Source organism: Ranitomeya variabilis, chromosome 3 (assembly GCF_051348905.1).
Source record: "Ranitomeya variabilis isolate aRanVar5 chromosome 3, aRanVar5.hap1, whole genome shotgun sequence".
Classification (NCBI taxonomy): domain Eukaryota; kingdom Metazoa; phylum Chordata; class Amphibia; order Anura; family Dendrobatidae; genus Ranitomeya; species Ranitomeya variabilis.
In genome coordinates, this window is record NC_135234.1 from 248,980,987 (window position 1) to 249,007,589 (window position 26,603).

At 41.8% G+C, this 26,603-nt stretch overlaps 1 protein-coding gene across 2 annotated transcripts in view; it reads right to left on the reverse strand.

Moving 5' to 3' along the window:
* Positions 1 to 26,603, reverse strand: part of LOC143815762 (uncharacterized) — a 785,716-nt gene that overhangs the window by 537,954 nt on the left and 221,159 nt on the right. For both annotated transcript variants that reach the window (XM_077295356.1, XM_077295355.1), the window contains exons 9-12: positions 16,077 to 16,125; positions 14,351 to 14,374; positions 10,853 to 11,032; positions 8,805 to 8,906 (exon numbers count right to left, since the gene is read on the reverse strand). In XM_077295356.1, the coding sequence (XP_077151471.1) occupies positions 8,805 to 8,906; positions 10,853 to 11,032; positions 14,351 to 14,374; positions 16,077 to 16,125 (355 nt within the window). The remainder of the gene's footprint in view (positions 1 to 8,804; positions 8,907 to 10,852; positions 11,033 to 14,350; positions 14,375 to 16,076; positions 16,126 to 26,603) is intronic.

Sequence of the window (26,603 nt, forward strand, 5' to 3'; positions counted from 1 at the left end):
GCTGTCTGAACGGTCACCTGATTCTATGCAGTGTGACAGAATTTTGACCAGAGCCGAGCGACAAAATCATAGACGTCAAAATGGGTTGTGTTTCTACTGTGATGATTCAACACATGTTATCTCAGCATGCTCTAAACGTTTAAAAAAAGAAGTTAATCCTGTCGCCATTGGTACTTTTCAGCCTAAGTTTATTTTGTCGGTGACTTTAATTTGTTCATTATCTTCTTACTCAGTTATGGCTTTTGTGGATTCTGGTGCTGCTTTAAGTCTGATGGATTTGTCGTTTGCCAAGCGCTGCGGTTTTGTCCTGGAGCCTTTGGAAAATCATATTCCTCTTAGAGGAATTGATTCTACGCCATTGGCAGAGAATAAACCTCAGTATTGGACGCAAGTGACCATGTGCATGACTCCTGTACATCAGGAGGTGATTCGTTTTCTGGTACTGCATAAAATGCATGATGTTGTCGTTTTGGGTCTGCCATGGTTACAGGCCCATAATCCAGTTTTAGATTGGAAAGCTATGACTGTGTCTAGTTGGGGGTGTCAGGGGATTCATGGCAATTCTCCATTGGTGTCTATTGCTTCTTCTACTCCTTCTGAGATCCCTGAGTTTTTGTCAGACTTTCAGGATGTATTTAATGAGGCCAGGTCCAGTGCCCTTCCTCCTCATAGGGACTGTGATTGTGCTATAGATTTGATTCCTGGTAGTAAGTTTCCTAAGGGACGACTCTTTAATTTATCTGTGCCAGAGCATGCCGCGATGCGGAGTTATATAAAGGAGTCTTTGGAGAAGGGACATATTCGCCCATCCTCGTCCCCTCTTGGTGCAGGATTCTTTTTTGTGGGCAAGAAAGACGGGTCTCTGAGACCTTGTATTGATTATCGTCTTCTGAATAAGATCACGGTTAAATTTCAGTATCCTTTGCCATTGTTGTCTGATTTGTTTGCTCGGATTAAGGGATCCAGTTGGTTCACCAAGATAGATCTTCGTGGTGCGTATAACCTTGTGCGCATAAAGCAGGGAGATGAATGGAAAACGGCATTTAATACGCCCGAGGGTCATTTTGAGTACCTGGTGATGCCTTTCGGATTATCTAATGCTCCTTCTGTGTTTCAGTCCTTCATGCATGACATCTTCCGGAAATATCTGGATAAATTTATGATTATTTATCTGGATGATATTTTGGTTTTTTTCTGATGATTGGGAGTCCCATGTGAACCAGGTCAGGATGGTGTTTCAGGTTCTGCGGGAGAATGCTCTATTTGTGAAGGGCTCAAAATGTATCTTTGGGGTACAGAAGGTTTCTTTTTTGGGTTTTATTTTTTCCCCTTCTACTGTGGAGATGGACCCAGTCAAGGTCCGTGCCATTCATGACTGGACTCAGCCCACGTCTGTTAAGAGCCTGCAGAAGTTCTTGGGCTTTGCTAATTTTTACCTTCGTTTTATCGCTAATTTCTCCAGCGTGGTTAAACCTTTGACGGATATGACTAAGAAGGGTTCTGATGTTGCTAACTGGTCTCCTGCGGCCGTGGAGGCCTTTCGGGAGCTGAAGCGTCGGTTTACTTCAGCGCCAGTCTTGTGCCAGCCGGATGTCTCTCTTCCCTTCCAGGTTGAAGTTGATGCTTCTGAGATTGGTGCAGGGGCTGTTTTGTCGCAAAAAAGTTCTGAGGGCTCCGTGATGAAGCCATGCGCCTTCTTTTCAAGGAAATTTTCGCCTGCTGAGCGGAACTACGATGTTGGTAATCGGGAGTTGTTGGCTATGAAGTGGGCATTTGAGGAGTGGCGACATTGGCTCGAGGGAGCTAGACATCGTGTGGTGGTCTTGACTGATCATAAAAATCTGATTTACCTCGAGTCTGCCAAGCGCCTGAATCCTAGACAGGCTCGTTGGTCGTTGTTTTTCTCTCGTTTTGACTTTGTGGTCTCGTACCTGCCTGGTTCGAAGAACGTGAAGGCTGATGCACTTTCTAGGAGTTTTGTGCCTGACTCTCCGGGAGTCTCTGAGCCGGCTGGTATTCTCAGAGAGGGAGTGATTTTGTCTGCCATTTCCCCAGATTTGCGACGAGGGCTGCAAAAATTTCAGGCTGATAGGCCTGATCGTTGTCCACCTGAGAGATTGTTTGTCCCTGATGGATGGACTAGCAGAGTTATTTCTGAGGTTCATTCTTCGGTGTTGGCGGGACATCCTGGGATTTTCGGTACCAGAGATTTGGTGGCTAGGTCCTTTTGGTGGCCTTCCTTGTCGCAGGATGTGCGTTCTTTTGTGCAGTCCTGTGGGATTTGTGCTCGGGCTAAGCCTTGCTGTTCTCGTGCCAGCGGGTTGCTTTTACCCTTGCCTATCCCAAAGAGGCCTTGGACGCACATTTCCATGGATTTCATTTCGGATCTTCCGGTATCTCGGAAGATGTCTGTCATCTGGGTGGTGTGCGATCATTTTTCTAAAATGGTCCATTTGGTGCCCTTGCCTAAGTTGCCTTCCTCCTCTGATTTGGTCCCTTTGTTCTTTCAGAATGTGGTTCATTTGCATGGCATCCCTGAGAATATTGTATCTGACAGAGGATCCCAGTTTGTGTCCAGATTCTGGCGATCCTTTTGTGCTAAGATGGGTATTGATTTGTCTTTTTCGTCGGCTTTTCATCCTCAGACTAATGGCCAGACCGAGCGAACTAATCAGACGTTGGAGACTTATTTGAGATGTTTTGTTTCTGCTGATCAGGACGACTGGGTTACCGTTTTGCCACTGGCCGAGTTTGCCCTTAATAATCGGGCTAGTTCTGCCACCTTGGTTTCACCCTTTTTCTGCAACTCTGGTTTTCATCCTCGTTTCTCCTCGGGCCAGGTTGAACCTTCTGACTGTCCTGGGGTTGATTCTGTGGTGGATAGGTTGCAGCGGATTTGGAACCATGTGGTGGACAATTTGAAATTGTCACAAGACAAGGCCCAGCGTTTTGCCAACCGCCGCCGCAGTGTGGGTCCCCGACTTCGTGTTGGGGATTTGGTTTGGTTGTCTTCTCGGCATGTTCCTTTGAAAGTCTCCTCTCCTAAGTTCAAGCCTCGCTTTATCGGTCCTTATAAGATTTTGGAAATCCTTAACCCAGTGTCTTTTCGCTTGGACCTTCCAGCGTCATTTGCTATTCATAATGTGTTCCATAGGTCCTTGTTGCGGCGGTACGTGGTGCCTATGGTTCCTGCTGTTGAGCCTCCTGCCCCGGTTTTGGTTGAGGGCGAGTTGGAGTACGTGGTGAAGATTCTGGATTCTCGTATCTCTAGACGGAAACTCCAGTATTTAGTTAAATGGAAAGGCTATGGTCAGGAGGATAATTCCTGGGTTGTCGCCTCTGATGTTCATGCGGCTGATTTAGTTCATGCCTTTCACGCTGCTCATCCTGATCGCCCTGGGGGTCTTGGTGAGGGTTCGGTGACCCCTCCTCAAGGGGGCGGGTACTGTTGTGAACTGTGTTTCTGGGCTCCCTCTGGTGGTCACTAACGGTATTATGTTAGGCATGTCTTGTTGCAGGCCTGAGCTCCAGCTGTGTCGTTAAGCAGCGGGTGTTCCCTATTTAAGTCTCCTCTGGACTCAGTCTCTTGCCTGGCATCGTTGTATCCAGACCTATATGGTCTCCTCCGGATTCCTTTCAGTCTGCCTCATGCAAGAAAAGCTAAGTCTGTTTTGTACAATTTGGATCATTTGCATTATTCAGTGTTTTTGTCCAGCTTGCTTTACATTTGATTTTCTGACTCGCTGGAAGCTCTAGGGGGCTGATATTCTCCCTCCACACCGTCAGTCGGTGTGGGGGTTCTTGAATGTTCAGCGTGGATGTTTTTGTAGGGTTTTCTGCTAACCGCATAGTCCACTATCTATTTTCTGCTATTTAGACTATTGGGCCTCACTTTGCTGAATCTAGTTCATCTCTACGTTTGTGCTTTCCTCTTGCCTCACCGTTATTATTTGTTGGGGGCTTTCTATATCTTTGGGGTTCAATTTCTCTAGAGGCAAGTGAGGTCTTATTTTTTCTCTCTAGGGGTAGTCAGTTCTCCGGCTGGCTCGAGACGTCTAGAACCAACGTAGGCACGTTCACCGGCTACTTTTAGTTGTTTGTGTTAGGATCAGGTATGCGGTTAGCCCAGTTTCCACCTCCCTAGAGCAGTATTTATATTTTTGCTATCTTGCCGGAATATCAGAGATCCTCTGCCATTGGGATCATAACAGTGCCTTCGCTCTGCTCTCGGCTCTGCACTCTGTGCCTTTGCTCTGCTCTCGGCTTTGCACTCTGTGCCTTCGCTCTGCTCTCGGCTCTGCACTCTGTGACTACGCTCTGCTCTTGGCTCTGCACTCTGTGCCTTTGCTCTGCTCTTGGTTCTGCACTCTGCGGCTCCGCTGTGCCCTTGCTCTGTGGCTCCTTTCTACCCTGCTCCGCTCCTTGAGGTTCTACCCTGCTCTCTACCTTTGCGACTCTGCCTGTGCTCCTTACTGCTGTGGTTCTGCTTCTTGCTGGTTCTGCTGCTACAGAATCTCTTGCTGCTCTACAGCTCCTATCTGCAGCCTTGCGGTTCTCCTGTATGAAGAGGTCCCAACCTGTTTCTTCATTCTTCATTCCTTCTGCTTGTATCCATACCTGCAGCTCCTGTGTGAACAGGTCCCAACCTGTTCCTACATACACCACACCCGCCTGCCCTGTGTCTCAGCCGTGCCTGCCTGCCCTGTGTCTCAGCTGTGCCTGCCTGCCCTGTGTCTCAGCCGAGCCTGCCTGCCCTGTGTCTCAGTCCTGCCTGCTTGCCCTGTGTCTCAGCCATGCCTATCTGCCCTGTGTCTCAGCCGCCCTATGGGGTTGAGATCTGCAGACTAGCTAGGCCACTTCAGGACCTTCATATGCTTCTTACGAAGCCACTCCTTCATTGCTCTGGCAGTGTGCTTGGGATCATTATAGTGCTGAAAGACCCATCCACGTTTCATCTTGAATGCCCTTGCTGAAGGGAGGAGGTTTGCACTCAAAATCTCACGATACATGGCCCCATTCATTCTTTAATGTACACAGATTAGTCAACCTGGTTCCTTTGCAGAGAAACAGTCCCAAAGCATCATGTTGCCACCACCATGCTTCAAAGTAGGTATGGTGTTCTTTGTCTGCAACTTAGCATTCTGTCTCTTCCAAACATGATGAGTTTTGTTTCTACCAAACACTTCTACTTTGGTTTCATCAGACCATATGACATTCTCCCAATCCTCTTCTGGATAATCCAAATGCTCTCTAGCAAACTTCAGACGGGCCTGTACATGTACTGGCTTAAGCAGGGGGACACGTTTGGCACTGTAGGATCTGAGTCCCTGGCGGCATAGTGTGTTACCGATAGTAGCCTTTCTTATAGTGGCCCCAGCTGAATGCAGGTCATTCACTAGATCCCCTGTGTGGTTCTGGGATTTTTGCTCACTGTTCTTGTGATCATTTTGACCCCACGGGGTGAGATCTTGCGTGGAGTCAAAGATCGAGGGAGATTATCAGTGGTCTTGTATGTCTTCCATTTTCTTATTATTGCTCCCACAGTTGATTTCATCACACCAAGCTGGTGGCCTATTGCAGATTCAGTCTTCTCAGCCTGATGCAGGGCTACAATTTTGTTTCTGGTGTCCTTCGACAGCCCTTTGGTCTTCACCATAGTTGAGTTTGGAGTGTGACTGTTTGAGGTTGTGGACAGGTGTCTTTTATACTGATAACAAGTTCAAGCAGGTGCCATTACTACAGGTAATGAGTGAAGGACAGAGGAGTGTTGTGAACTCTATTTTTGGGCTCCCTGTAGTGGTCACAAGCGGTACTGTGTAGTGTTGTCTTTCTGCAGGTTGCAGCATCAGCTGGTTCGTTATCCTTGGTTGGTTTCCTATTTTAGCTCACCTGGATACTCAGTTCCTTGCCTGCTATCAATGTATTCAGTGCTCTTCAGATTCCTTGTGTCTACCTTGCTCCCAGTCTCTCCAAGACAAGCTAAGTTTTTGTTTGATCATTTTTTGATTATCAGTGTTCATTATGTTTTTAGTCCAGCTCGCTAAAATGTGATTTCCTCGCTTGCTGGTTGCTCTAGGGGACTGAGTTTCTCCCCCCACACCGTGAGTTGGTGTGGGGGTTCTTGAAATCTCAGTGTGGATATTTTGTAAGGGTTTTTTACTGACCGCATAGATTCCCTTTTCTATTTTCTGCTATCTAGTATTAGTGGGCCTCATTTGCTGAATCTGCTTTTACCCCTGTGTATGTGCCTTCCTCTTACCTCACCGTTATTATCTGTTGGGGGCTTCTATATCTTTGGGGATCATTTCTCTGGAGGCAAGAGAGGTCTTTCTTTCTCTCTAGGGGTAGTTAGTTCCTCAGGCTGGCTCGAGACGTCTAGGATTTTTAGGCACGTTCACCGGCTACTTCTAGTGTGTTTGGATAGGTTCAGATTTGCGGTCAGTCCAGTTTGCCACCTCCCTAGAGCTTGTCCTACGTTTGTTACTTAGCTGGAGTAATTTGTGATCCTCAACCACTAAGGATCATAACAGAGGAGCCTCTTAAAGAAGAAGTTACAAGTCTGTGAGAGCCAGAAATCTTGCATGTTTTTAGGTGACCAAATACTTATTTTCCACCATAATTTGCAAAATAAATCTTGCCAAATCAGACAAGGTGATTTTCTGGATTTGTTTTCTCATTTTGACTCTCATAGTTGTGGTCTACCTATGATGTCAATTACAGGCCTCTCTCATCTTTTTAAGTGGGAGAACTTGCACAATTGGTGGCTGACTAAATACTTTTTTTTCCCCACTGCTGTTCTAGCACTACGCTTAGTTGTATTATTATTTGGCAGTGCCCATTATTCATTGTTGCTGCTACAGCAATGTACACTTTTATTATACCTTAATAGTTATTTATATATTCACAGTATATTATGAACGTGTTCTAACCAGGTCTACATGTTATGTTTTTCCCTCTGGTGATGATGCCTTTTCTTCCCTATCATACTGTATCATCCCATTTTAGTTTCTTTTAATCATGTTGTTAGTTATACTGTATATAATGAGAATTTTATATACCAGTACATCTCTTGTATAGTTAAAAATTATCTGGCATTGTATTTCATGTAGGTTTACAATTTTAACAGTATGTTCTTTGAGTATAGCCCAAAACTGCTGATGTCACAGACTTATCACCAGCCAAGGATTAATGTTGTCTTACATATTACAGAATTTATAAACAAAAGATCCAGAACAGAGCCGACTTTCAGCAGAAATCAGGTTTAGAGTCCACAGGTAATGTCACTCTCCATCGCTTCTAATACAATGTGTTTCAAGGTTCTTATAGAAGCACTCCTCCTCCCATCAAAGTTTTTATCCTCTTAATTTATTGCATTCATCATATTATATAGTACTGTGTATTTACATTTGTTCATTCTGTCTTTCTACCTAGTTAATTCTTCTCTTTTCAATTAGGTCTATGACATCAAGTGATTAAAAACTGACAAGCTGAATCCTTCTAAGCAATATGAAGAAACAGGAAGTCTCTTTTCCCTGCATGAGTCATCATTAGAACTACAATTCTACATTGCTGCAAAGTCCCTGGCAAACCAGCTCTATCTCCTCTTCAACTCCTGACCCAGCTGCTCTGCTCCTCCCACCTGCTCTGTTCTTTGCAGTGATACAGAATTGTAGCTCTAACAATGACTCATGTTAATGAAGAGTAAACAAATGGATGTATAATAGAAATAGAAATAATTTATTTAACAAACAATTGAGGTCATTCATCAATATAATATTGCGCCGGCTGGTCCTGTTGCAAGCTACAATTTTTAAACTGCTATTAATACTGGACCAGTGCACAAAGTGTGTGACTTTATAATCAAGTGTATCCAATTGAAGCATAAGACAACTGGCCAAGCACAACTAACATGAGGGAACCTGACCGATCAGGTCTAAAGTAGGGAAGGAAGTGTGGAGTTGCCCTGGCAATTTAGGTGCCACCAAGGCAGCACATACTAACACAGTGGGAGTTACATAGGATATCTGAACGAAAGGTTTGGAGTTGATAATACGTACTGGTAGATAGAGAGTGGCATCTCCTTGGAATCCTTAGATGCCATCAACATCTTGGTCAGTGAGTTTATTGAAGTCCCACTGCACATATTCACTGCCTCTTTGACCACAGCAAATCCATACTTGTCCGTCCGTGTATATGCTTTCTTCTCTTCCTTAACTGGTTCAACTCCGTTCCCCGCCATCACATTTTTAACACCAAGTTTACATGTTCAAGTTGTTTGTCAAAATACTAATTCATTTTTCCAATACGTTATTTAATTTTTATGGGCCAAGAAACTGCATGTAAATTGTTTTTCATATTGATATATGTTCAGGATGACTTTTACTGTAAAGGAACGGTTTGTTCTCAATTTTCATTTGTTTATACATAATTAGCAAAACCATTGGTCCCCCAGCCAAAGATGCTTTTTGGTGCCATTTTTCTCAATAAGTATAAAAAACTAATACAGAATGACAATATTTCCAATCTGTGGACTTCTATCCTGATTTCTGCTGATGGCAGCACATAGCACAGATATTTTGTTTATTCTGGAGGAGATTGGGGGTTACCAGTACATCAATACATTGGGGGGGGGGATAATATTTCCGTGCAAAAGCACTTTTAAGTGTGACACATACAAAGGTCATCAGGAAAGAGTGTCCATATGAAGTTGCCTGAGTGATGCACTTAGTTTGCATCACTTGCAATAAAGAAAAACAAAGAGAGAAGCATAAAAGAAAAAATACTTATCTTATATAGAGCCTTACTTTTGTCTGCGTAATATGTTGAATTGCAAACACAGGTTGTCACATTACTGGCATAAGCGCAAACTTCATCATCATGGCATGGTGGGCTGCACAATGGTGTTTCTGAAATAAAAAAGTCAATATTACTAATCCATATAACTGGATAGACAAGAAGTGGTAGAGTATGTATACCAATAGTTGGGGTTTATTGTGTTGCATAGTGCACAGATTATGAAGTATATTTGTCATTCCAAAAAACCTACTTATATTCATTTTCTTGTTAATGAGCACTCTCATCAAGTTTTTTCTTGATTAAAGGGGTTGTTCATTACTTGGACAACCCCTTCTCAATCTCTGTTTCCCCTTTGTAAAATAACAACACCTTTACTAACATCTGCTGCCATTCCAGTGGTGTTGGCACAAACTCTCCCAGGGATCACATGACATTGTTATATCACGTGAGCCCTGGGAGAGACAGGACCAACACCAACACCGCTGGAATAGCAACGTACGTGAGTATAGGTGGCATTATTTTAAAATGAGGAAACAGAGATACGAGTAGTGGACAACCTCTTTAAATCTGTGTATATTTGCATGTAGTAATGAGTATAACGGACCTGCCTATTGTGTTCCTTGGTCTTCATGATGCTCTCTGTGCTTCAAACAGAACCCTTAGACTATCACAGAGCAGGTACATTTATACGGAGACTTGATTACACACAGGTGGATTATATTTCTCATCATTAGGCATTTAGGACAACATTGGATCATTCAGAGATCCACAATGAACTTCTGGAGTGAGTTTGCTGCACTGAAAGTAAAGGGGCCGAATAATATTGCACGCCCCACTTTTCAGGTTTTGAATTTCCACAAAAATGTAAAATAACCAATAAATTTCGTTCAACTTCACAATTGTGTTCAACTTGTTGTTGATTCTTCACCAAAAATTTACATTTGGTATCTTTATGTTTGAAGCACGATATGTGGAAAAAGGTTGAAAAGTTCCAGGGGGCCAAATACTTTCGCAAGGCACTGTATGTAAACCTTTCCTTTTTGACTATAGATTTTGTGAGTCAATGGTGTTTTCTTTCTAAATTAGGCATTTTTAATTATGTTTCTTCTGTTGCTTTATTTTATAGGGTTGTCTATAGAACTTAAAAAACGGCAGAAAAAAATAATTAGACAAAACGACACTAACTCCAAAATACGTGTAAAAAATCCACCCTTTTAAAATTAATTTAAAAATACTTTTTATAGAAAAAAACTGGTCTGTGCTGTTTGCCAGTTTTGTAAAAAAAAATAATTAAAAATTAAGCTATGAAATAGATTTTTGTTATTTCAGTTTTCTATTTCAATTTTACCTCCTTCCTTAGATGAATGGGTCACAAATGTGAATTTACTTTTGAAAATGGATAATTTGGTAGTAGATGACTTAAGCCAACTGTGTAAGGCTAGGGTCACATTGCGTTAGGGCAGTCCGTTTAGCGCATAGCGCTACGGACTGCGCTAACGCAATGTCCCAAAAGGGATCGCATTAGCCGATCCCGCTTGCGCAGATCCCCGATCTGCGCTAGCGAGGAACGGACCGCAAACGCTGCAAGCAGCGTTCGCGGTCCGTCACTCAAATGACGGCACATCGCTAGCTAGCGATACGTTCACCATTACAGGCAATGGCGGCATTAACGAACTACGTTACACCGCGTTATGCCGCGGTGTAACGTAGTCCATTAAACGCGGTCACAGAACGCAATGTGACCCTAGCCTAAAGTAGATTTGTCACTCCCAAAACTTGCTGCTTAGAACCTGCAATGTGCAGTAAGCAGGTACCGCAGGCAGGGGAGAGGAATCAGTGTGCCTGCAATGATACTGTGTATGTGCGCCTGTTCGGCTCCTGCAGTGTCAGTGCAGAAGTGCAGGGCCAGGGATTCACAGATCTCGCTTTGGCGTAATGGTGCCCAGAGTCAGCAGAAATTTAAATAATTGACAAGTTTTGTGAGACTGCTTCTACCGTATTGATTTATCACTAAAATGGAATATAATGTTGTGTTTGTCAAAAGGTATCTATTTACCTGTGCAACAGATATTTTCTATGTCCCAAAATAAACCTGATGGGCAGCATTGATTAGAAATAAGAATACATTCAGTGGCTGGAATGCACAATGTGTCACCATCTGCACAAAAACATCCAATCTCTAGTGCACATGACCCAGAACATAACACGGAGTCACATCTGATGTAGTCAGTGCCATCTGTGAAGAGAGAAATAGTTATTAGTGGAAAGTGACACCTTCATTCTATATAAAGATGAGCGGGTCGTTTGGAATTCAAATTTGCAGTTTCCACCAAATATTGATTTGTTGATTTTTTTTCATTGCAATTGCAGTGAAGCCTCCAATTGTGTAATTAATTGTGGGTCTCCTAGGGCTGTATGGACCCATTATGAACTCTGTAAAGCAAACACAGCATTATTAATGCCCAAGTGCCTTAAACCTGTCTATGTTTGGTATTTTTTTCTTTCTTGGGAGGAGGAAGGGGCATATATTAGCCCCCCGCCAAATAAAAATTGCTTAATTCTAAAGATATAGGTCACTATGTAAGTACAAGCACAGAAAGTAATTTGTTGATAAAGCCAGCAATATTAATGCAGAACCTACGATTGTTAAATGTAAAAACTGGAGATGAGCGAATATAAGTACATGTGGGGATTCCCTAGCAACCAGGCAACCCCCACATGTACTGATGCTGGCTAACAGATGTAAATCATTCAGCTGGGGCAAGAAAAACAAAATCTCCGAGCACTAAAAAATACTCGGAGGACCCCCGAGCATGCTCAAGAAATCTCGAGTAACGAGTATATTCACTCATCACTAGTAAAAACCCTTCTGCAAAAATGCAACAAGAACATGGCCTGCCCATAAAAGGGGATAGCTAAGCAGCTACCTGATGTTTACAAAAGCTCCTGATGGTGGAGACAGACTGGGCTGTAGGCAGCCCCCAGGTACTACTCTTGTGCAGATCCCGATAATGCAGCTGCAGGTTTACTGACACAGAATAGCGCTGCGTCCAGACGCACTGGTCTAGGAAACTAGATCAGGGATTGGCTGTACACTGAAGGACAATGTTCAGGCATGGCTGCACTGTGACCAGGGGAGTTCAGGAGCATGACTGGTCGGACCAGGGCCAGGGGACTTTGGATACAGGACTGGCCTCTCCAGGACCAGGTGACAATGTTAAGGCCCTAGCTGCATTGGGAAGAGGGTGCTTCAGGAACATGCCTGGCTGCGTAGGGACAGGGGACTTCAGATTCAGGACAGGCCATACCAGGACCAGGAGACTACATTCAGGCATTGGCCACACTTTTACCTGGGATTCGGGTTCAGGACAATGGCCGTACCGGGACCAGGGGACCTCACAACTGCACTGGTAGAACAACAACAACCTAATGTCTTAACTCATTCCTTGGTGATTCCCTAAGGGAGAGGAAGTCTTTTATACAGGATGCTCGGAGCCATCTTGCTGGTGTAAACATTATACTAAGGCTATGTGCACATGTTGCGGATTTTGATGCGTTTCCGCTGCATTTTTGGCAGCACAGATTCGCATCAAATCCACAGTGTAGTCCTCAGCCAATGTTAGTCTATGTGAAACTGACATTTGCTGTGCACATGCTGATGAAAAAAATGCGTGGAATCGCGGCTTTTTTTTCCGCAGGATGTCAATTCTTTTCGCGGATCTGCAGCGTTTCTTCACCCATTGACTTCCATTGTGTCAGGCACAATCGCAGCAAACCCGCAGATGTGAAAAAGATCTGCGGTTTTGCTGTGGATGAAACGCTGCAGATCGGAAGGCGGGAGTGTGTGGGCGGAGTGTGGGCAGAGACTATGTGCGTGTATGTGTGTGTGCCAGTGTCTACATGAATCTGTGTCTGTGTGCGGGTGTGCGCGAGTCTGTGTGTCTGTGTGTGTGGTGTCTGTGTAGGCATCGATTGTATGATAGGACTACTGCTCCCATCCGCCAATGAATGCTCAAAGTGACAGCATTGCCGGTGATGGAAAAATAGTCCCATCAGGCAATGTCTGTGTTCAGTAGTAAAGAAAAAACAAAAAAAAACATACAGAATATACAACACATAACATAACATAACATACAGTACATGCACATAACTTACAATGCATAACATACATACCAAACACCTAGTCCCCAAAACCTTCGATTCTCCTGTAATAAAAATAACATAATAAACCAACCTATACTTACCTTTCTGCCATAGTCCAGTTAATAACGAGTGTCCCATGACGATCTCCCATGTAGAACAGTGACATCGGGTGATGTCCGTGCTCTACAGGGGCCCCGCAATGAACTGAAAGTGGGGGTAAACTGCACCAGGGCAATCAGGAAGAGCCGAGGCTAAGGGCCAGAATTGGTGCATCTAAGGATGTGCTATTTCTGGGGCAGCTGAGTACTGGCCTTGTTAGGCTGGAAAGGGGCCAATATCCATGGAATGTCCCATGCTATTAATATCAGCCCCCAAGCATCTGCTTTGCCTTAGCTGGTTATTAAAAACACGGGGGGGGGGGGCATTTTTAATTACCAGCAAAGGCAAAGCAGACAGATGGAAACTGATATTAATATGCTTTGAAGATCAATGAATATCGGCCCCTTCTGAGGATAATAAGCTTCCAGCTATCTGCTTTCCCTTGGCTGGTTATTGAAAACAGGATTAACCCCGCCTCATTTTTTTTTCATTTATTTATTAACAAATACAGTAAAATACACATGCAAGGCACTTCTCCATTCCTCCACTTGGACCTCCACGTCCTGTTTCAAGATTATTGTTTATTTATTTATTTTTTATTATATATTGTTTTAAGTTATTTTCCTTTCCACATTTGTTTGCAGGGCAATTGTCCTTCTCGCACCCCCATGTTACTTAATTTTTCAGCCCCCTAGCCCTTACTACAATGATTTTTCAGCCATTTTACAGCACCAAAGTTTGGGTTTCCATTGATTTATATGGGGTTTGGGTCTGGGGTCAAGTTCTGGCATCCAAACTGAACTTTTGACTAAAGTTTGACTGAACTTCAGAAGCCAGAACTTCCTCTGGTCTGCTCATCCCGAATAAAGTATTTTCACCTTGCTAATAATGTCTCCTTATTCTATTCTTTAAAATGTATATTTTTTCCAGGCATTTGATTAAATGAGTAAGATTAAAAAATCACGAACCCTTTATGTTAGGATAGAAAGCCCTCACTGGGGATATTAGGTATCTCTATGAGGAACTTACTTTTTCCTTTGAAGCAATGGTTTTCGCATAAAATATCTTTGTAATACAAATTATTGGCAAACAAAAGCATAATGTGGATTCACAGAAAGAGCATATATTATTGGATCTGTACAACATAATCCATAATTTGTCTGTGTGCATGAAGCCTTACATTCACAATGAAATAAAAACAATTAACCCAATTTGTAATATTTATACTTCGTGCAGTAATATTTGCATTACGAAATTCAAAAAAGCTCGATTCCATACTAAACTTCCATAAATAGTAGATCAAAGTACTCACTGTAACAAGTTGTGCCTTGTTTATCTGTAGAAAGAAAAATAAAACATGCAGTGAAAATTTCTAAATCAAAAATGAGCAACGACATCTAGGATGACATACAATGTACAGATGACTCCATGGCAGCTTTACTAAATATTAGTGTTATATCTGATCTTGTTATATATTTCACATTCTATAGGTATAATCATGCAACCTTTGACATAACCTATACAAGGTTTTCATTCATGCCACTTCTCTACTTTAACATGGCAGGCATATTTTCTGGAATTTTTAATACTCTGATACGTACTGTGCAGGTAGAGGGAATCTATCATGAGAGGAATTTTCAAAGTTGGCTTTGTTTATGATTGCATTGTCTTTATTTGCACCCAATTTATTCACATGATGACTGATACATTTACACATCATTACATATAGCACTTCTGTCTAGAATTATATTTGCACCCAACTCCTGGCTAAAAATTGTGCAAGGTGCAATTCATAAGTCTAGTCTAAATCTTATTTTCTTAAGTAATCTTGTCCACGTAGCCACACGCATTTCAAAGGCACAAGGGTGGTGTATAAAAGTAAAAAGGTGACCATTTTTGGTGCAAAATCCTAATGTGACCAAATTTGTGACTTTCTATGCATAAACCGTGATAACCCCACTTCCATGTAAATATAGACTGGGCACAAGCATATATGAAGAGAAAATGGAGATGCTTAAAGTGTAACTGTCAGCTCAATTTTATCCAATATATCTTATCAGAGAAATCTGCTTCTTTCTCTGCCAGAATTGATAATTAATTATCAAAAATCTGAAATCTGAGGTAAAATCTGTACTCACTGAAGACAGACTTTCCCATCACTGAGATAGGAGATGGCATGTGCTGCTGATGAGATTCTATCTAGATAAGAAGGGCAGGAGGAGGGAGGAGCTCTGCCTGTAGCTCCTCCCTCCTGCCATCTGCATACAATTGTATGTGTAGCAGTAATGAGAAAGTCTCTTCACTGAATACAGATTTTACCTCAGAATTGAGAATTTATTTTTGCACTTTATTGGATGAAAATATATCATTATGAAGACGACATTTATTGGGTGTTTCAATTTGTATGGGATTTTAGAGAGTGTGAGACTACTCTGACACACCGAATTGGACTTGCTGATTGCTGTTTTTTTTAAATAAATAGCACTTCCACAGATAGGCTTATGAAAAGCCACTCCGTATACCAGATGCCAGCGGTTGCCTTAGCCGTCACCCTTTAACCCCTGCACAGCATTCTGGACTTATACAGGGACCCCTGAGCTGGGCCACAGAGTCATCTGCTGACTGGTGGAGCTGGCTAGTGGCAAGAAAAGTCATCACAGTATAAAGTGGTTGCATCAGGGACAGAATCGGAAAGTAAAATGGTCAAAATATATGCTGAGGTCAGAAAATGGGACAAATTATCAGACACAACAGGAGAACGAGCTAGGACTATAGACAAGGTAAGCTCCACTTATTAACTGGCAGTGGAAGTCAGAGGTTCAAGGGTTTAAATATTAGGTAACCCCACCCAAGGCTCTCAGGGAGGAGTAATCGAAACAAGACAAGAATTAAGACCATATTTCCCTACTTTAGTGGCCCAAAATTCCTAGGAATACAACCGGATTGTCACTAGCCTGAAGGGAAACCAAGGGGACAGGAATCAGCACAGATAGTATGATTTTAGATAATACGATCTATAAAAATAAGAACTGACTTACCAGATACAATCACAGGAGCATCTTGTGTCACTAAACTGTATTCATTACACTATGATAAAGAAAATGACATGTAAATAACTAAACAACGAACTATAAGCTACTTTTTTATGTGTTGAAGTAGTGTTTTGGCTTTCACAGTTTAATCATTGTAGGGTTAATCAATTAATCAAAAGCTATGTACTGTAACTTTCTTGCACTCTGATTATGACATCTTTTCCATTATCAAGGCTAGAAGAAAAGGCAGAGACTTTTGAAAATCATGGACCAGGAAAATCTCATGATTGGTTTCAAGATCTAAGAATTGACAGTCCTTTGAAATGCTAAATATATTGGCATTTTTCATTTTTTGTCATGGTTAAGGTAGGGTTGGAATTCTGAATAGTTGTTAAAAAAACACTTTAAAATAAATAACTTTTCAAAAGTGAGGAGGAGTTGATGTAAGCAGGTAACCATTAACTAAAGCAACTGTAAATAATGAAAAATAGGATAATTACAGCATAAAATATATAAAATCAGATATGCAATGAATCCTCAGGTTCACACTATACGAGTCTCTTGTTATGTGTTTTTATAGCTTCTGACAGGGGTAATAATCCACACTCTCTTCTTCTTACACAGACCCTATCAGGGGTCTCTGGTTATTCCCATTTAGCAGCAAGGCATCCTGACAAAGTCTAGCAAATCTCGCTGGGCCGATTTCGCTTCAGTCGGCCCCCACCCTGTCTGCTGTACTAGCCCAAACTGACCCCTATAAGGTATATTAGTGCTTGAAGCAATGGCCTGGCTCACTTGTGCCTCACGTTCACCACCACGGGCGTCCAACCCTGAGGGGAGTCTCCTCACGGATCTTTGGTGCTTGACCAACCGCAGATATCTCTTGTATGAGAGATGAGGGCTGGGACTCAGCTCTTGATTGACATAATCTGGGCTACAGATCTTGACCAGCGCATGTCTGATTTTTGGACCTTGACCGTCGTAGTCTGGGCTCTGGAACTTGCCTGGTGTGGATTGGGTTTTTTGAGATTGACTGCTGTCGTCTGGATTTTGTGACTCATCTGGCACAGTCTAGGTTCTGCTTCCAGGCGGGCCACAACCATCACCACAACCATCACCACAACCATAGCATCTTCCTTGACACACGACCTATCTGTCCGTTTACTGACACCAAATCTGCTATAGTATTGGCATGCTGGCTTTTTCTATCGGGGAACAGCATCAAGATCAGTTCACCCAGTGCTCCATCCAAACTCTTATTTCCTGAAACTCTCCCTCAGGTCGATTCCGCAGGGTCCACTTGGACAAGATTTTTTGTTTGTTTTTTTCAAGCATAATGTGCATGATATGGTGTTACCCTATAAGATGGTATTATACTATTATTGCAATTGTCTTTCCAGTACCATCTGATGTTTGCTACACCGCTCAACTTGAAATAAGTGTTATATTTGTATTTGCAGCTTGGTTTTTGGGTATAATTTAATAATTTAATTTAATTTAATTTGCTGTTTGAAGTATTTTTATTGAAGGTATCCTGTGAGATTTAATTCCAGGTTTACATGCAATTTTGCCCAGGAATATGGATTTAAGCATGTGGCAATATATCCTTTATAATTGATTAATTTTTATAACAAGTATTTTGTCTGTGCATTAGTAATAATGTTATTTCTGGACATTATATGACTTGTATCCTCCAATGTTTTCTCCACTGTAGCCTCTATCTCTAGCTTTCAATTCTTTCTGAGCAGTGGGTGGAGACTAACTTCCATAAAATAGGTTGCAAAGAGATATTAACATAAACACTTCTCATATCTTTTTCAAAATTCCTGTATTCAAATGCATGTTTCACAATATGTCAAAAGTGACAAACATTACAGAAAATAGATCAGTACTAACATATATTCACCTCCCCACATGCACATGCTGCCGAGGCAGGACTAGCGTGAGGTTGCGTTTGCGTTCTGTGCCCCTTACATATGTGTTAGTTACTCACAAAGCAGGTCAAATAGCCGTTATTACATGACAACCAACACCGGTTAATAGTAAACCTTAATAATTACACTAGCAATTTTGATGAATATTCAAAAATACAAAAATGTATATTTTTCTAGTAATGCACATATACTTAAAAACCAACTCATGAAGTCACAACTTCCTAATTGTAAATCATTATATTGGGCATCTATCCAAAAGTCATTTTGGGAACACACACTGTGCACACAGTCCACACCGGTGGTTACAGAAGATACATACAGTATAAGGGACAGGTGTTGTGAATTTGCTTTTTGCTCCCTCTAGTGGTTACTAGTTTTTTGACTCTGGTTTTTCTGTCATTCCTTTTATCCGCACCTGGGTCGTTAGTTAGGGGTGTTGCTATATAAGCTCCCTGGACCTTCAGTTCAATGCCTGGCAACGTAGTTATCAGAGCTAGTCTGCTGTGCTCTTGTCTACTGATCCTGGTTCCAGTTATATCAGCTAAGTCTGCCTTTTGCTTTTTGCTATTTGTTTTGGTTTTGTATTTTTGTCCAGCTTGTTCCAAATCTATATCCTGACCTTTGCTGGAAGCTCTAGGGGGCTGGTGTTCTCCCCCCGGACCGTTAGACGGTTCGGGGGTTCTTGAATTTCCAGTGTGGATTTTGATAGGGTTTTTGTTGACCATATAAGTTACCTTTCTTTATTCTGCTATCAGTAAGCGGGCCTCTCTGTGCTAAACCTGGTTCATTTCTGTGTTTGTCATTTCCTCTTACCTCACCGTCATTATTTGTGGGGGGGCTTCTGTCCAGCTTTGGGGTCCCCTTCTCTGGAGGCAAGAAAGGTCTTTGTTTTCCTCTACTAGGGGTAGCTAGATTCTCCGGCTGGCGCGTGTCATCTAGAATCAACGTAGGAATGATCCCCGGCTACTTCTAGTGTTGGCGTTAGGAGTAGATATATGGTCAACCCAGTTACCACTGCCCTATGAGCTGGATTTTTGTATTCTGCAGACTTCCACGTTCCTCTGAGACCCTCGCCATTGGGGTCATAACAGACAGGCTGTAATAGGGTGCAGGGTTGCGTATGTCACCACGGAACAGACAAACCAACTGTTGAGGGGAATTTATTAACAGGAGTAAGAATCTCCTCGCAGGGAGTAAACAGTGGGTTAATAGAGGTAAATCAAACAGTAAACAGTTAAGCGAGAACAAAAGGGTTAACGAGTGTTCTTGTAACTTATCAGTCCAGGGAGGTCCTGACTGGAGGGTCCTAATTCCAGCGTGGGTACAGTCACCAGCAGAGTCCGCTTTCATGTACTCACAAGATGAAGTCTTTAGCTTTTACAGCACAGCCAGGAATCAGGGGCTCCACACTGTTAAGTCTCTCACCAAGAATCACAGTCTCTGTACTGATACTGCGGGGACAAGGGAATAGAAGACTCTTCTCTGTTTCCTGGAAACTCCGGGGTTAAGACTTTTCAACGTGAAACTGAAATCAGGAAGTAGCAGTCTCGTTCACTGCTGCAGAAGTCTCTGTATGTTAGCCTGGCAGTTTCTCTGTAGTAACGATGTCACACACACACTGGGTAGTTACTTATCACACTCAGGGATCTTTGCTTACCACTGCGGTCACTAGGGCTGCACCCGAGTCACTGTCTCTGATTCGGGAGGCTTCCGAGTCTACATCCTCACATCCAGCCTTCACTCTGGTGGGTATCTCAGCCTCAGTGCCCTCACGGGGAGGACTACCTTTAGGGGAGCACGGCGCTGAAGCCTGCCCTCTCTTTGGCGCGCTGCCTTCTCTCTGCTCCCCGCTCTTTTCTGACCACACCCCTCTCTCTTCCCAGCAGTCACCTGGTCCCCTCTGTCCAGGGCAGAAAGTCTTCCCCCCAACAACCCAGCTGTCTGACTAAGTGGTTCCAGGCAAGGAGCAGGGAAAGCAACCTCCTTACATTAGGCAGCGACTACAGGCTCAAAATCTCACAAAAAGACATTAAAATAACATGTTTTATCCAAACCCTTGTGGCTAAAATCCAATATATTTCACACTGAAGCAATTTCTCCTTAATTCTTTGTCCATCAGAACTGTACAATTCTTGTAAGACAAGCAATCTCAGGTCAAAGGCTGCTTCAAAGAAGTGCTGAGTGGGTGTTATTTCACCAAACTTAGTCCTTTTCTTTTACTGTCTTTTTTGTTGTACAGTACATTCTTCTTTTTCATTTTGTTCAAAAATCTGTTTGGTTGATCTATGTTTATTCATACGCACTTTATTAAACCTAATAGCTTTACCAATGTGAGATTTCTCACCGAGAAATTTAATTAAATAAACAATGTTAGAGCTGTTTCAAGTAAAAAATCCTCTTAAAGGAGGATAATATTCCGTTGGTCAGATGTTAAACTGTATTACCTTTAATAATTAAAATACTAATAATTTTATTTATAGAGTGCCAAGCATTATACAGTTGAAACTTTTGATAACATCATGACAGTTCTGACATGATAAACAGGCAAAAGTGACTGTATTTATACGTTTGCAAAAATATTTGGTTAGAGACTTTAGATATTTAATACCAGTTTTATGGCTTAATAAGCCAATAATTTCACATTCCTGCAGATAAATCTCAGAGTCACTTTTTTAACCCCTTTCTGACATTGAGCGTAATAGTACACTGATGTCTGACACCCTTCCCTTGATGTGGACTCCGGCGCTGAGCCCACTTCATTTCTGGAACATGTCTTCTGTTTTGAACAGCTAACATGTGCCTTTAACAGCCACGGGTGAAATCGCGATCCACCCGCGGCTGTCAAGTAGTTAAATGCCGCTGTCAAACTCTGACTGTGGCATTTATCACGCTCTTCTGGTGGTCGGCGTTCATAGCAAGTCAGCAATTCTGCTATATACAGGCAATCTGATCATTGCCTATATGTAGCAGAGGTGATCGGGTTATGGCAGCTTCCAGTCTCTCATGGAGACTATTCAAGCATGCAAAAAGTAAAAAAAAAAATCTTTTTAACAATATAAAAAAAGTTCAAATCGCCCCCCTTTTGCCCCATTCAAAATAAAACAATAGAAAAACAACTATACACATATTTGGTATAGCCGAGTTCAGAATCGCCTGATCTATCAATATATAAAAAGAATTAACCCAATCGCTAAATGGCGTAACAAGAAAAAAAGTCAAAACATCAGAATTACGTTTTTTTTGGACGCCACAACATTGCATTAAATTGCAATAACGGGCAATCAAAAGATCGTATGTGTACCAAAATGATATAATTAAAAACATAAGCTCGGCGCACAAAAGTAAGTCCTCACCCAATCCAAGATCATGAAAAATGGATATGCAATGGGCATTGTAAAATGGCACAATTTATTTATTTTTTTTACAAAATTTGGAATTTTTTTTCGTCACTTAGATAAACAAGAACCTATACATGTTTAGTGTCTATGAACTCATAATGACCTGGAGAATCCTAGTGGCAGATCAACTTTAGCATATAGTGAACATGGTAGAAAAGCAAAACAAAATTTTTTTTGTGGAATTGCACTTTTTTGCTACTTCCCCGCACTTTGAATTTTTGTCCCATTTTACAGTACCCGTTATGACAAAACCAATGGCTTTGTTCAAAAGTGCAACTCGTCCCGCAAAAAACAAGCCCTCACATGGCCATTCTGACTGAAAAATTAAAAAGTTATGGCTCTGGGAAGAAGGGGAGCAAAAAACAAAAACACAAAAACAAAAATACCTTCAGTCATGAAGGGGTTAATCAATTTCCAAGGTTTCAAAACTATGCCTATTCAAACCTGCATGTTTGTAGTACATGGATGTGAACAATGGTCTACTTTTCTTAATGATTTGTGTCTATCAGCAGTCTTCCTACTTATATTCCTTCAATTCTCACTTCCACTAAATATCCAAGTTCAGATAATCTACATACAAAAATTTCCCCTATATTCAGAGTCCTTACCATTTGCCTTAATAAAACATAGACAGACCAGGGAGCTGCAACTCTCGTTTTAGATGGGTCTACAAATTATCAAGCGACACTACTGTAAGTTAATAGACTTATGAATGATCCTACATTGAGGATTAAGAGAGTAATAGATAGCGTTCTTGACACTGAAATAATTGAACATATATATCGGCCATACCAAATTTTGTACAAAAAAAATTAAATCTGTACTGGATCTATCCCACTGTGTGTGTCCTGGAGATCACTTACCAAGCTCCCAGGACCATCCCTGACGAAGGAAAGCATACTTTCCGAAACGCGAGCGGCTAACACAGAGCGGTCTCACGTGGTTGATGACGTCGCGCCAGTTCCTGCCCTGATCATCGCACACAACCATCGAGGCAGCAACTGGCAGCTGGCCGAACGGAGCTCCCCCATACCGCCTGATCTCCTCGCCGCCCGCACCGCTAGGAAGGAAGAACGCCTTCACTGGAGCTCCACAACCAGGTAAAAACAGCGCGCGCACAGATTTCCGACCCAGCTAATCTGTACGGAGCGCGCTGCAACTATTTAACTTGTGGAAGCACTGCCACCGGCCAGGGCATCTTCCATTAACTTTGACTTCTATAGGACTCTTCATTGTGAACTAACGACCCGGATTGTTACATAGTGGAAGGGTAAAAATCCCTCCAGTTAAAAGACTTCAACTGGACTGTCTAGAGACTTTTAACTATTTAATGCTTCCATTTTTCTATTTTTAGCATACATTCTCCATGATCTCTATTTTAGGTGGCTGACATTACATATTAGCGAAGTTGAGCAATTCATCCCTGAATATTTCTTCTGTTTTTTCTATAGGTACCCAACATTATATATATATATATATAGGTACTTATTGCCTTTTTATCTACAGCGTGACAACTTTATCATTGTAGGCTTAATGGGCATAGTTCAATCCTAGTATACAGGTCCTTCTCAAAAAATTAGCATATAGTGTTAAATTTCATTATTTACCATAATGTAATTATTACAATTAAACTTTCATATATTATAGATTCATTATCCACCAACTGAAATTTGTCAGGTCTTTTATTGTTTTAATACTGATGATTTTGGCATACAACTCCTGATAACCCAAAAAACCTGTCTCAATAAATTAGCATATTTCACCCGTCCAATCAAATAAAAGTGTTTTTTAATAACAAACAAAAAAACCATCAAATAATAATGTTCAGTTATGCACTCAATACTTTGTCGGGAATCCTTTGGCAGAAATGACTGCTTCAATGCGGCGTGGCATGGAGGCAATCAGCCTGTGACACTGCTGAGATGTTATGGAGGCCCAGGATGCTTCAATAGCGGCCTTAAGCTCATCCAGAGTGTTGGGTCTTGCGTCTCTCAACTTTCTCTTCACAATATCCCACAGATTCTCTATGGGGTTCAGGTCAGGAGAGTTGGCTGGCCAATTGAGCACAGTAATACCATGGTCAGTAAACCATTTACCAGTGGTTTTGGCACTGTGAGCAGGTGCCAGGTCGTGCTGAAAAATGAAATCTTCATCTCCATAAAGCATTTCAGCCAATGGAAGCATGAAGTGCTCCAAAATCTCCTGATAGCTAGCTGCATTGACCCTGCCCTTGATGAAACACAGTGGACCAACACCAGCAGCTGACATGGCACCCCACACCATCACTGACTGTGGGTACTTGACACTGGACTTCAGGCATTTTGGCATTTCCTTCTCCCCAGTCTTCCTCCAGACTCTGGCACCTTGATTTCCGAATGACATGCAAAATTTGCTTTCATCAGAAAAAACTACTTGGGACCACTTAGCAACAGTCCAGTGCTGCTTCTCTGTAGCCCAGGTCAGGCGCTTCTGCCGCTGTTTATGGTTCAAAAGTGGCTTTACCTGGGGAATGCGGCACCTGTAGCCCATTTCCTGCACACGCCTGTGCACGGTGGCTCTGGATGTTTCCACACCAGACTCAGTCCACTGCTTCCTCAGGTTCCGGTCACCTCTTCTCGTTGTACAGCGTTTTCTGCCACATTGTTTCCTTCCAACAGACTTACCATTGAGGTGCCTTGATACAGCACTCTGGGAACAGCCTATTTGTTGAGAAATTTCTTTCTGGGTCTTACCCTCTTGCTTGAGGGTGTCAATGATGGCCTTCTTGACATCTGTCAGGTCGCTAGTCTTACCCATGATGGGGGTTTTGAGTAATGAACCAGGCAGGGAGTTTTTAAAAGCCTCAGGTATCTTTTGCATGTGTTTAGAGTTAATTAGTTGATTCAGAAGATTAGGGTAATAGGTCGTTTAGAGAACCTTTTCTTGATATGCTAATTTATTGAGACAGGTTTTTTGGGTTATCAGGAGTTGTAGGCCAAAATAATCAGTATTAAAACAATAAAAGACCTGACAAATTTCAGTTGGTGGATAATGAATCTATAATATATGAAAGTTTAATTGTAATCATTACATTATGGTAAATAATGAAATTTAACACTATATGCTAATTTTTTGAGAAGGACCTGTATACCTCGAATATTATCCTTTAATATATACTTATTACATTTTCCTTTTCAGCATACAATTTTCTTGACAAGTATACTTATTAAATGTACATTATTTCCATTTGGGTTCCATCATGTGTGCCTATTACATTTTTGTTTACAAAATTATTTCCTTTTGGTTCCTTTTGCACAAATCTAATGCTTATTGATTTTATTTCACCCTGACAACATTTGTGGTTATTGTCTAGACTTGCAGCATTAGGATACCTTATATACTAGCGCCGCTGCAACTTCTAAAAAAAATTAAAAGAAAGTTATACAAATTAAGTTTGATGAAGCAGCTGCTGGGCCAATGGGTCTTTGACCTGAGTTGGCACACCCTGGAAGAAGGGTACGATGCTGATGAACAGATTATTAAGGTGAATTACCTTTAGCATAAAAAATAATTGGGTTTGAGTCCCAAGGGTTTGGATGAAACAAGTATAAATTTATTTTTATGAGACTGTGAGCCTGTAGTCTCTGCCTGTTGTTATACTGTATGTATCTTCTCTGATGTGCATTTCCAACAAAACTTTTGTATAGATATGGTGATTTAGAATTACAAAGTTGTAACTTCATGAGTATTGGTTCTTAAGTTTAAATGATTAGTGTACTATATATTTTTTGTATTTACTGTATGAATATTTACTGAAATGGGTACTAGTGTGATTATTAAAATTTTCTATTAATAGGTGTTTGTCGGTTGATTATGGCTATTTCACTTGATTTGTGAGTGCAGAACATGTGCCTAAGAAAAGGACACCTTCCAAAACATCACAAATGTGTCCTCACGCTAATCATACCTTGTCAACATTTCCATGTTGCCTATATGGCCATCGAGATGTCTCGCTATGGTGGAGGTGAATATGTTTAAATGCTGAGCTACTTTCTGTAATGTTTGTCAATATCTTAATTTTGTGAAATATCAATATGAATCCGAGCATTTTGAATGAGAAACAAGAGGGAACCTACAAATGCTTAGGTGATTATAAGAGTCAGCTCGTTGGTTCATAGTCTATTATATACGGGTTTGTACTCTTTTTTTTTTCCTTATGTAGCACACATAATGGAGCTTCAGCAGCATCAAGGACAATGTACACCAGTACTGAGCAGTGTACCTGTGAAACCAGCTCTCAAGTAAAATAAATTTGCTAGAAGCTGCAGCAGGATCTGTCTGAATGTTTGCTATTGTCTGCCTGAGTGCTCCTCCCTCCTCCTCACCCCTCCACTCCCAAACTGTTTAACAGCTAAGTATCCTGATGCCTCATGGTGTTGAGAGTTCATCTTATTTTGACAAATACTTATTTTTAGAGTTAATCTGTTCAGGAGCCAGGGAGGAGAGAAAGAAGTGGCTCAAACTGGAACAAGAAGCTAATTTTTCAGATAAGGTACACTACAAAGTTTGATACATTTTTAAACAACAGTTAACTTTTTATCCTGCTTACACTCCTATCTATTTTCTACTACCATACACCTCCTATGTTGTCATAATAACCGAGCGTCTGACAACTTCTCTGGATCTCTGATGCTTCCTTAAACTCTTCCAGCTGGTCCAATTCCTTTAATGCCATATAGCCTTTATCTTCACAGCATACTGAACAGTATCGCTAATTCACAGGTTATCAATAAGCATCAACACTCCCTCTGACATACTGCCTTGTGGTCTGCTTTTTATGTTAACATTCTCATCCTGGACTCATCAATGGACTGAGGCCCTATACGTTATTAACCAGTCTAGATGTTGCAATGCTTCCTCTCACTGACTGTAAGGCTACTTTCACACTAGCGTCGGCCCGACGTACCGACGCATGTTGTGAAATAAATGCAAAACGGGGGCAGCGGATGCAGTTTCTCAACGCATCCGCTGCCCCATTGTAATGTCCGGGGAGGAGGGGGCGGAGTTTCGGCCGCGCATGCGCGGTTGAAAATGGCGGACACGACGCACAGAAAAAGTTACATGGAACGTTTTTTTGTGTCGACGGTCCGCCAAAACACAACGCATCCGTCGCACGATGGATGCAACGTGTGGCAGTCTGTCACAATGCGTCGCTAATGCAA